General features: G+C 45.8%; 1 protein-coding gene across 1 annotated transcript in view; it reads right to left on the reverse strand.

Moving 5' to 3' along the window:
- OTOG (otogelin) overlaps positions 1-12,307 on the reverse strand; it is a 90,891-nt gene that overhangs the window by 41,100 nt on the left and 37,484 nt on the right. Inside the window, 7 exon segments of the mRNA XM_041730653.1 lie at positions 688-844; positions 1,541-1,657; positions 3,452-3,571; positions 3,880-4,026; positions 4,304-4,438; positions 6,044-6,182; positions 6,557-6,664. Of these exon segments, the coding sequence (XP_041586587.1) occupies positions 688-844; positions 1,541-1,657; positions 3,452-3,571; positions 3,880-4,026; positions 4,304-4,438; positions 6,044-6,182; positions 6,557-6,664 (923 nt within the window).

Below are 12,307 nucleotides of genomic sequence, written 5' to 3' on the forward strand. Positions count from 1 at the left end.
GCATATGCAGACCACCACTGCTCCATATAAACCGATGTCTTGAGGGCACTCAAGACACTTGAGTGTCTTGACACGCAAGACACTCAAGACTTTGAGCTTGCAACCCAAAGCATATGCAGACCACCACTGCTCCATATAAACCGATGTCACTGAGGGCAGAACCAGCAGCAGGCTGATGGGACCTGTGTGTCTTAGCTGACACAGGGCTTTTAATTCACTATCCCTTTTGATCCTCACAATATACCTGGTGGGGCAGGTCTATTCCTACTTTTCAGATGAGAAAACAGCCCCAGAGAGGCTGGGTGACTTGTTGGAGGCCATGTAGCTTTTAAATGGCAGCTGTGGGTCTGAAAGGTCTGGGCTATTGACTCCTCTGGTAAAGTGGCTAAGAGCAAAGGTTTGCAGCCAGGCCATCTGACGTTGAGCCCTGACTCCACCACTAAGCTGTGTGGCCTCCAGCGTGGCACTTATCTCCCTCTCTAACCTGTTTCCCAATCATAAAACAGAAACAAACTCCTGTTTCACAGGGTATTATTTTAAGAATTCAATGAAAGATTTGGGCAAACCGGTTGGGGCCTGGCACATACTAAGTACTCGATAAATGCTGGTCAGAGCAAGGGCAGCCCACAGGCCTGCCCACAGAGGGGCTCCCACTCCCCACCTTGCGCGACTGGTCTGGATACTCACGGCAGAGGCGCGGGGTCCGCCAGTCCACAGCCACCCCATGCTGGCAGCACTGGTGGGCATAGGCAGACACGCTGGCACAGAAACACTCACAGTCACCGCCCCGGCTGCAGCCACACGTGTCCGTCAAGCAGTTTGAGTAAAACCAAGTGACATCAACCTGGGGGAGATCAGAGGAAGGCTCCTGAAGGTTAGCCCTTTGGCTTCTCAGCTGACGCCCCCTAGCATCAGGGAGCAGCATAAACATGAAAGGACCACAGGCCAGAGTGAGTGAGCTGCCAGGGTGGGGTGGGGACAAACAGGTGGCCGGCTCAGACGGAATCAACTCCATGGTCCAGGCAGACCCGACCTCTGAGAACCAAGCTCTCCCCTTCCTCCCCTATGCTACTGGATCCAGAGGCTAAGGGTGTGGCTGAGAAACAGAAGGAGGGGGGCGGGCAGGAACTCCCCGCCAGGACCAGGCCAACAGAGCCCTCAAGGCCCTGGGGGTGCCATGCAGAGCTAAGCACCAGCCCCCCTCTGTCGCCACTGAGGGCAGAACCAGCAGCAGGCCGATGCCACAGTTGAGGAGAACTTCCTCATCAGGAGGAAGAGCCAGACTGAGGTCGGTTTAGAAAAGGCATGGAAGCTGTTTGTCTGGCTGTCTGTCCTTGGCTGTCTGTCCTGGGTCATCTGGGGGAACAGGATGGGCTCATCTGAGCAGGCTGGAGGCAGGGGATTGGCAGAGGTGGGTCTGCTTTCTAGACCTGAGGTGCCTCTCCCAGGCACCAGCAGGGGAGCAGTTGCAGTCGAAGAACAGAAGGATCCCAGGAAGGTGGGGAGGGGCTCAGGAGGGCAGAGGCTGGGGTCCACTCACCACAGGGTGGCAGGTCTCAAACACCTCGCTGAGCAGGATGCTGCACTCTTTTCTGGCAAATGGTTCCCGGAGAGGATTCAGGACACACGTGTCCCAGGGGTCAAGGGTGTCTGGGCACTGAGAGGCAAAGGCAGGGCTGTTGATCTCTTTACGCCCACAATGCCTGTTGCCTGGTGGAGTGGACAGACTCTTGGAGTGGCCCCTACTTCCCCCAACTCCCGAGGTTCAAATCCCTGTATAATCCCTGCCCCTAGCGTGTGGGAAGGGCCTACAACTTGCTTCAAACTCACAAAAGAAGGCAAAGGTGATCCCATAGATACGGCTATGTGTATGCGATTGCATTTTTATGCTACATGGATGGCAGACCCATCTCCCTGGAGTCTCTCCCCTGCTGGCTGTTGAGGAAGCAAGCAGCCATGCAGGGGGGGGTCTCACATGGTAGGAATGGAGAGTGGTCTCTAGGAGCCGAGGGTCCTCTCTGGCCAACAGTTAGCAAAAAACACTGACGTTCTCAGTTCTATGGTTGCAAGGAACTGAATGCTGCTGACAAACACACAAGTAGGTGGGGAAGGAGATACCTCCCCAGTTGAAGCTCCAGATGAGAGCCCAGCCCTGGCTGACACCTTGGTTGAGCCTGCGATACCCCAAGCAGAGAATCTATGACTAATAGCTAATACAGACTGCCCCCAATGTCTGCTGAGCCTCCTTTATCAGTCCTGCATGCTCGCCAGAGCCCCCCAGGATATGCCAACAGGATTATAGAGAGAGGAACAGCAGAAAGGAAGCAGACGAGGAGAGCAGTAAAGGTTAGTCATCCTCTCTGCTTCTCTAAAATGGGGGTGGGCGAGAGCACACTCTTCTGAGGCTGCAAGAGCAGCCCTGTCTATCTGAGGATTACACGGGCTTCAAGCCATGACTGTCCCCTGTGCCCAGTCTACATAAGCTCATCATGGTCTACTCCTCAACAGAGAATGAGGGACCCAAGATGACTCAGCCCAGGAAAGGCAAATATGTAACCCTCACATCACTACTCTCTGCTGCTATCCCCATAGCAGACATAACTAATCAATCACAGTTCTCCTTCTAGCTGAGCCTGACACAAGTCTTAGATATTTCTCAGCACAGCTTCCCAGTCTGCCTCTTCTGACACATCAGAGTTGTCACTAGAGATTAAATCCAGTCACCGTCCCTCTCCTGGCACAGCTTCTTCACAGAGGACCACAGAGAGAAGGAGCTTACTCAAGGTCACCCAGCAAGTCACTGGATGACCCAAGACAAGAACCTAGGTCTCCAGCTCTCAATTCATTCAGTGCTGTCTCACCTGCCATAGCTCACAATTTGGGGGCCTCAGCCATCTCCCAAAACCCAGGGGTACCCTCCTCATTTCTGCCTCTGCTGAAGCTGTCCTCCTTCTCAGAGGCCTTCTCTTTGACACATTCATCTTTCCAAACACGGCCTATCCTTCAAACACCAGTCTACTCCCACCTCCTTCAGGAAGTCTTCTCTGATTGCCTCAGCCCACATGGGTCTCTCTTGGACTCTCCTCTGGACCAGACCTAGTGCCCGGCACTGGGGGCACAGAGATGGTCCAGATGGTCATATTTCAACAAGCCTTATCTTCCCTAGTAGGTAGGTGGTCATCTCTCCTAGGACAAAAACTTCATCTCCTCTTCAGCCCCCACCCTCCCACAAAGGCTTGACCCAGGGCACATGTGCAGCCTGATTTGTGAGAGGGGTGGTGTGTCCTCAGGCCACAGGACAAAGTCTAAGGCTGAGGACGCCAGGTTAGAGGCTGAGAGAACAATGGCCGGAGCAGTCTCACACCAGTACCTCTGACCTGGGGCCAGGTACCCCCAGTGCTGGCCAGGGCCCACTTGAGTGAGGGAGCAAGCCAGCCGAGGGAGGCTTTACCTCAACTGCAGCCCAGCTGCCGCCAAACTCCTGGGGGTTAGTTAGCTCTAAATTCTCCGGAGTCCTCATCTCATTGATGGTTTTTAAGTCAAAGTTCCCACAGAGTCCCGCCAGCTGGCCCTGGAGGAAGAGAGGACATTGCAGTCACCTACAGGAACACCCAGAATGACCAACCACTGGCAGAGGAGTTGCCATGACCCCAGGAGTCTGTCATTGACTCAGAAGCAATTTCTGGAGTCACAGTATAAAGAGGATAGGAGAGGAGTCAGAGGAGAAAGGCATAGAGTGGGATGGGGGCAGACAGGACAGGAGGCATGGTACTCCAGGGTCCTTGGTGAGGGTACAGCTGGTGCGAGGATGCCCAGTGGCCTGGATCAGCCCCAGGCAGGAGTACAGGGCACTGGCAGGGTCACTGCTCAGGCAAGTACCTGCCACTGTGGCCCAGCCTGGATGTGCACTGTGGTTCTCTGGTCCCACAAGAGGGTGATGTGCTCCCTTGGGAAATGAACCAGCGTGAAAAACCCTGCTTGCCACGTGTGGACCTCCTGCTTCTCATCCAGGAAGCTCTCAGGACTCTAGACGGACAGCGATGGGCATTCCTGAGGCCTGAGTGTCCTCCAACACCAGGGTCAGCCGCCCAGCCCCAGGAACTCACACCCCCCTCACATCCTGACACTGACTTCTATGCTCTTGACTCTGACCAAGGAGTTCAATCTGGGCTGCTGACTCAATAGCTCCAAGGAATCTGGCCCTTCTCCAAGGAACCGGGTCCTCAGCCCTCTTCCCCCTCCCCCTCCAGCCTCTGTTAACATACAAACTCTCTGTACAGCCTGAACCAGAACCAGGCCTTACAGGACTTCCTGAGTCGTCATCAAAGATAAGGAGTGAGTTTCCAACGTTGATGGAAATAAACTTCCTACAGATGATGCCAGAGCTGTAGCAGTCTACATTCTCTACAATCACAGAGAAACTGAAATCCGAAGTGCTCTGAGGAGAAAATCAGTTAGTTCAGTAAAGCCAGGGGGAGAAAAGAGTCTGCTGCCAGGCACAGAGGTAGTGGGACATGAACTCTGAGGTGCTTTTCAATCCACTTATACTTCCTATTAGCTGTGTGACTTTGGGCAACTTATATCAGCTCTCTGAAGCTCAATTTCATTGTTGGGGGCCTAGTACCTAATGCGTGTAGTCACTCTCCAAAAAGTACTGGATGGAGGATGGATGAATGGATGAATAGATGGATGTATAGTAGGGATGACTTGTGCTGACAGGGGGTAGAGGCACTGTCTTAGATACATGGTGATGGTAGTGTAAGCCTTTTTAGAGGGCAAATCGCAAGCACTGGGTAACATTTTATGTGTATACAACTTTTTATAGCAATTCCACTTCTAAGAATCTAGAGATACATTCACAAAAGTATTCACTGAGCATTTAAATTTCAGCAACAACCGAAGTGTCTGGCAAAGGGGGGGTGGATAATAAAACAAACTAGAGAATGTCCTCTCTGCAGAATTTTACAGAAAGAAGAAAGCAGCATGTACTGATTGTATAAAGACTAAGGTATATCGTATTAAGCGAATAAAACAAATTATAGAATCTTAACCATATAAACAAAGTGCATGTGTGTGCGTGCGTGTATCTGTCTCATGGAAGATGACCTTGCAGGATTCACACCTAACTGTTGTGAGCAGGGAATGGGAACAGAAGAGCTGTGAAGGGAAATATTTATTTTTAATATATGTTTCTACGTTGTTTTAAATGTCAATGAAGATCACACATTACCTTTGAAATTTAATAGTTAAAATAGAGTCAATTATCTGTGTCTTCGGGTTATGTGAAAGACCCCCATATGATGCCTGCCCCATAGATGGGACTCATTCTATAAAAGGTTCATCATTATTATTACTCTTACTATTATATAATGAGACAGGCCTGTAGCAAAATCCAGGTCCCCTGGGCATGTCTCTGACACTCTCCCACCTGCCCTCTTGGTAACCTTTTTCTCCTCCTGGAGAGGATCCTGCCTATACTATGCCTCCCACCCCACATCACCATCCCTTTTCCTTCACAGGAGCTGACAGCTTTAGCACACCAAATTTCCCGTCAGATTTCTTGGTTCAAACCCTGACAGCAGCTCTGCCACTGCCTGGTGGTGTGACCTTGGGCAAGACACCTAACTTCCCTAAGCCTTAAGTTGTTGCATGTATAACGTGAGGTCAATAAACTCTACTTCATAAGGTTGCTGTGAGAATTAAGTGAAATAATCCATGAAATTGGCTCAGCAGACCACCAGGCACACAATAAAAGCTCAAAAAAACATTAGTTCTTGTTACAGACAGGAGAACCATTGGGACCCCGTGGGACAAGGCTATACTGGTGAGTGGACAGGCAGTGGGATATTATGTGACTGTGAGCTCTGTCTAGTGGAGCCTGCTCCTCAGCACTTCTTTCAGGCTCTAGATAGCTTAGATCCTTCCACCCACCCAATTATGCATCAGACTAGAGTCTGGAACATCATCATGCCTGACAGGTCCTCAGCTTCAGCCGCCCTGGGTACCCATACAGCCAGCTGGGCAGACACATCCAAGCACTCACCTTGACCAGGTGCACTTTGCATGTCCCCACAAAGTCAAATGGGAGCCCATCAAATGTGCGGTAATGCCGGTCACCATAGGCCGTACAGGTGGAAGCACAGGGGTGGAGAGAGCACTGGAACGAGCCCTGCTGGCACACACTGAAACACAGGTGCCCAGACCAGCTCACAGGGCACACTCCCACATACTCTGAATATCCCCAGCAGAGCCATGGCCTATAGAGCACCCACTATGCGCCCTTTGGGCTAGGGGGTCACAAACACCATCAACCTCCAACAGTAGCCTGGAGGTCACAAAATCACATTTGTGTAAACATTTATAAGGCATCCCCCAAATATCTACCTATGCATACACTTGTATATATACACACATCCCTGTGTGACACACAAACACATAATACGGGCACGAACATGCTGGAAAGGGAAATGCTAGTCTGTGCTCACATTCATGCTTCTCATATCCATCCTCATCCCCAGCAAAAAGTAGAGCCTGAATGGTACTTCCAGGTACTTACCAGGTATGGCAGGGAGACATGACCTGGTCCCCAGGGAAATATTCCTTCCCTTTCCAAGTACATGGGCAATCTTCTGGCAGGAAACATGCATCCCCATGTCTGAGTAAGCTGTAGGGACACAGCAAGGAGGTGGTTAGGAAAGTACCCTTCCCATGCCTGCCATCTATGGAGGACCCTGCATCCACATGGACAGCTCTCAGCCTTTACCCAGAAGAAACTGACCATGTACCCACCTACCATCCTCAGAGTAGGGCTCAGAGTAGCCCTCAGAGTAGGGCTCAGAGGTAACTTAGTAACTGGAAAAATCGAAGACAGACTTGGCCTACCTTGGAACCTCTGCCATTTATCAGGAAGCAAGGCTCAGCTATACCAGCCCCATCTCCCACAGCCAGGCTGGATGCCAGTTGTCCCTTAGGCACTAGCTATATATTAATGAACAGATGATGAACATGGGCATTTGCCCTCCTACCCGAGTTGCTTATGGAGCAACCAGTAGACCTGCATTAAAAAGAAATGTTAGGAGCGCCTGGGTGATTCAGTTGGTTAGGTGTCCGACTCTTGATTTCAGCTAAGGTCATGATCTCCAGGTCCTGAGATCAAGCCCCTTGTTGGGCTCCACACTGGACACAGAGCCTGCTTAAGATTCTCTCTCCCCTTCTCCCCCTTCCCTTCCCTGACCCTGCTCACATGCACTCTCCCTATTAAAAAAAAAAAAAAAAAAAAAAAACGGGGATCCCTGGGTGGCTCAGCAGTTTAGTGCCTGCCTTTGGTCCAGGGCACGATCCTGGAATCCCAGAATCGAGTCCCACATCAGGCTCCCAGCATGGAGCCTGCTTCTCCCTCCTCCTGTGTCTCTGCCTCTCTCTCTCTCTCTCTCTCTCTCTCTCTCTCTCTCTCTTTCTCTATGTCTATCATAAATAAATAAATCTTAAAAAAAAAAAGAAACGTTAAAGGAAGTTTTTCAGGAAGACAAACTCAGATTCACATGAAGGAATGAAGAGCTCTAAAAATAGAAAATAGGTTGATAAGTAATTCTAGAAATTGTTGCTTAATTTCTTTAAGAGATAACTTGAACACTCAGAGCAAGGTTAACATCAATGAATTGTGAGGTTTATAAAATATGTAGAATTAGGGATGCATGGACAGCTCAGTGGTTAAGCTCGGCTTTCAGCTCAGGGTGTGATCCTGGGGTTCAGGGATCAAGTCCCGCATCAGGATCCCTGAGGTGAGTCTGCTTCTTCCTCTGCCTATGTCTCTTCCTCTCTCTCTGTGTCTGTCATGAATAAATAAATAAAATCTTTTTAAAAAATTAAAAAATATGTAGAATTAAAGTGTACAACAATAGTATCACAAAGGACAAGGAATAAGTAAGTGAAAGTATGCTTGTACAAGTATTCTTCAGAAAGTGGTAAAATAATAATTCATAGTAGACTGATAAATGGAAGATACATATTGTAATCCCTAGAAAAACCACAAAAATAAAAATGCCAAGATTTCATTAAAAATGAAATAAAGGGGCAGCCTGAGTGGCTCAGTGGTTTAGTGCCACCTTCAGCCCAGGGCATGATCCTGGAGACCTGGGATCAAGTCCTCCATCGGGCTCCCTGCAGGGAGCCTGCTTCTCCCTCTGCCTGTCTCTGCCTCTCTCTCTGTGTGTGTGCCTGTCATGGGTAAATAAATAGAAATCTTTAAAAATTAAATAAATAAATAAATAAATAAAGTAAATAAAATAGAATATTAAAAAAATACTTAAGCCCCCAAAAGGCAGAAAAGACCAAAAAATAAATAAATAACCAATAGGACAAATAACAAGATGATAGTATTAAACCCCATCTAATTACATTAAATCCAAATGTATAAACACTTCAATGAAAAGGAAGAAACTAGGGGCGCAAGGGTGGCTCAGTCAGTTGAGTGACTGCCTTCAGCTCAGGTCATGATCCCGGAGTCCTGGGATCAAGCCCTGCTGAGAGGGAGCCTGCTTCTCCCTCTCCTCCCCACTATGCTATCTCAGTCGCTATCCCTGTTTCTCTCTCTCTCTCTCTCAAAATAAATAAATAAAATCTTAAAAAAAACAAAATAAATAAAAGGGATAAACTGTAACATTGGCTAAAAAAGCAAGACCCAACTGCATCCTGTTTACAGAAGACACAACTGAAAATATAAAGGCACAGGTAAGTTAAAAGTAAAATTATAGGAAAAAATACCATGCAAACAGCTGTTCTAAGAAAGATGGAGCAGCTTTAATAACATCAGACAAAGTAAACTTCAAGCCAAGTAGCATTAACAGAAATAGGAGAGAGAGTTCATGACAACAAGAGTCCATTTATCAAGAGAATATAACAATCCCAAATGGGCATGCACAAAGTAACAGAGCTTAAAAACAGAAGCAAAAACTCACAGAAACTAAAAGGAGTAAGAAACAAATGCACAATCATAGTTCAAGATCTCAACATTCCATTAATGATAGAAAGAACAAAAACTTTTCAAAGATCCAGATCTGACCCACTCTGACAATGCTCTTGACTTAACTATTTAAAAACTCTTCTGTAGAGAACAAGATGGAGTCACTCATGTCAAGCAGTGGCCCGTGTCCAACAGTGACAAGAGCAGCTAAGGGCCTGGCAGCTGAGACCAGATACCACTGAGACCAGCACCAGCCGATGTCACCCTCAGAACTGACAGCCAGCAGAAACAGAGGATGTCCATCTACGAAGGCCCAAGACTGATAAAATCCCTTTTAAAAGGGAGGATTTTTGCCACAAACTGTCAAACTCCTCAGATACGGACTCCCTTATGCCTGACCACTTCCAAAAAGGCAGCTGCTGCCGAAGGTTCTGTATGATTGGTCGCTGAACAGAACAGAGATCCTTCACCCGCTGCTTGAACATGATAAGCAATAAGTGCTGGGAGCTAACCTGGACTGAACCAAGGCCACATCTCGACCGTGCGCTCACAGACTGACTTCACGTTTGGTTTGTTAATGTCCTACCCCCCGTTCTATCTCATTTGTTGTGTGGCTTGTCTTGTGCTTTGGTTTGTGTGACACCTAAGAAGCCAAGTTAATCACATGGTGAAATGTCATTGAGTTTGGAATCCCGAACCTCCTTTATGAACCTGCTTTATGACTGAATAAAGCTGACACTGTGGGAAGACACAACCCGTGTGTGCACTTTTCATAGAGTGCTCTTGACACTATACAGTAGCAGCAAAATGCACATTATTTTTAAGCATTCATGGGAGGTTTACCCAGACAACTATACTCTGGACAATAAAAACTCAATACGTTTCAAAGGTCTGAAATCCTATATTCTAGGATCATGGTGAAATTAAATTAGAAATCATGAATGGGGTGCCTGGATGGTGCAGTTGGTTAAGCATCCAGCTCTTGGTTTCAGCTCAGGTCATGATCTCAGGATCATGAGATCAAGCTCCATGTTGGGCTTTGCGCACAGAGTCTGCTTGAGATTCTCTCTCCCTTTCCTTCTGCCCCTCCTGCTCGTGCCTTCTCCTCTCTAAAATAAACAAATCTTTAAAATAAATAAATAAATCACGAACAAACAAGTATAGGAAAAACTCCAAATATTTCAAAATTTAGTAACATTTCTAAATAACTCATGGGTCAAAGCAGAAATCATAAAGGAAATTAGAAAAGATTACAACAAAGATAATGAAAACACACTGTGTCAAAATTTGTAGTGAGCCAAAGTGTGCTTACAGAAAAAATGTATAGCTTTAAATGCTTACATTAAAAATAACAAAGGGTTACAATAAAAGATCTGAACTAGGAATATAAAATCTAATTAAATCTAAAGTAAGTAGTAAGAAGAAAATAGTAAGAGCAGAAATCAGTGAAACAGAAAACAGTAGGGAAAAAAAATCAATGAAACCAGAGTAGGGTCTTCGAAAACATCGATAAAATTGACAACCCCCTGCCTAGACTGGCTAGTAAGAAAAAGTTCAAATTACCAATATCAGGAGAAAAGAGAGAACATCACTGCAGATCCTACAGATACCAAAAGCAAAGTAAAGGAATACTCTGATGATGTAAAGCCAATAAATTTGACAACCTAGATGGAATGGACAGCAAAGAAATAAAATACCTATTAATAAGTTCAATGACATGTGCAAAGTCTTTCTATGAAATGTATGAAACACTGATGAGAGAAATTAAAGAAGGCCCAACAAATGGAATAATGCCATCTTTGTGCATTGGAGGACTCACTAGTGTGATGTCAACTCTTGCCAATTGACTTCTAGATTCGACACAAAACCAATAAAAATCCCAGAGGCTCTTCTGTAGAAATTCCCTAAGTTCACATGGAAAAGCAAAGACCCAGAAGTGCCCAAAAAATCCTGAAAAAGAACAAAGTTGGATCCCTATCACTTTCTGATTTCAAGACTTACTATAAAGCTTCAGAAATCAAGACAGTATGATACTGGACTAGAGACAAACAAAGAGATTAATGGTATAGAATAGAGTCCTGAAATAGATCCACATTTATACAGTCAATTTATTTTTTTTAACAAAGAGACCAAAGTAATTCAGTAGGGAGAGAAAAGTCTTTTATTAAAATGGGGCTAGAACCACAGGAGATCCAGCAGGAAAAAAATGAAATGAAATTTGACTCCATTTTATTATATAGAATCATTTCAGATAGATTATAGAGCCAAATGTAAAAGCTAAAATTATAAAACTACCAGAGGAAGACATCAGAGAATGTCTTTACGGCCTTGGAGTTGCAATTACTAAGGAGAGGGAGAGCACTGATCATAAAGGGGAAAATGATAGATTAGACATAATCAAAATGTAAAACTGCTTATCAGAAGTTTTTAGATATATTAAAATATATTAAGTAAATAAATAGGCAAACCACAGACAGGGAGAAAATATTTACAATGTATATATTTGATAAGGAAAGAACTACAACTCAATTTAAAGAAAATAGCCAAATAAGATATGGGCAAAAGACTTGAATGGACACTTCACAAAGGAAGATATACAAATGGCCAAAAAAGGGACGCCTGAGTGGCTCAGTAGTTGAGTGTCTGCCTTCGGCTTAGGGCATGATCCCGGAGTCCTGGGATCGAGTCCCACATCAGGCTTCCTGCATGGAGCCTGCTTTTCTTCCCTCTGCCTATGTTTCTGCACACCGTGTCTCTCATGAATAAATAAACAAAATCTTTTAAAAAATTAAAACAGATGGCCAAAAAAAAAAAAAACCCACATGAAAAAGTACCCACTGTCATTAGGGAAAATTACCAGTTAAAATTATAAATTAAAACAATAATGAAATATGACAATGAGTACCTACCACTGGTACTATACGTGAACATTTAAATTTGTCATAACTTAGCAAACTATATGATTAGAATCTACACATCTTACTGTTTATAAATTATGCCTCACTTTAAAAGAATTAAGAGAAAAACAGCAGTGAGGCACCAAAAGTTGACTAGAAGCTGCATAATTAAGGGGAGCCACCATCTGGTTGGAAGAACCCCTAAAATGTCAGTTTCCGTGGATTTTTTTTCTCTTGGCCCAGCCCATTTTCAAAAGAACCCTCTTCATCTCCAGCCTGGGAGGCAGAAGCTTCAATGCCATTATTGTGGAAACCAAGCTGGAGAAGAGGACTGAGGTCCACTAGACTTTCATTTAATCTCCCTGTTTTTACTCTGCATCTCATCCCTCCTGGGGCTCCTGAGATCCAAGTCTCTGATCTGGTTCCAGCAGAAACTTTTACCACCTTT

This window comes from Vulpes lagopus, chromosome 15 (assembly GCF_018345385.1).
Source record: "Vulpes lagopus strain Blue_001 chromosome 15, ASM1834538v1, whole genome shotgun sequence".
In the NCBI taxonomy this organism is placed as follows: Eukaryota; Metazoa; Chordata; class Mammalia; order Carnivora; family Canidae; genus Vulpes; species Vulpes lagopus.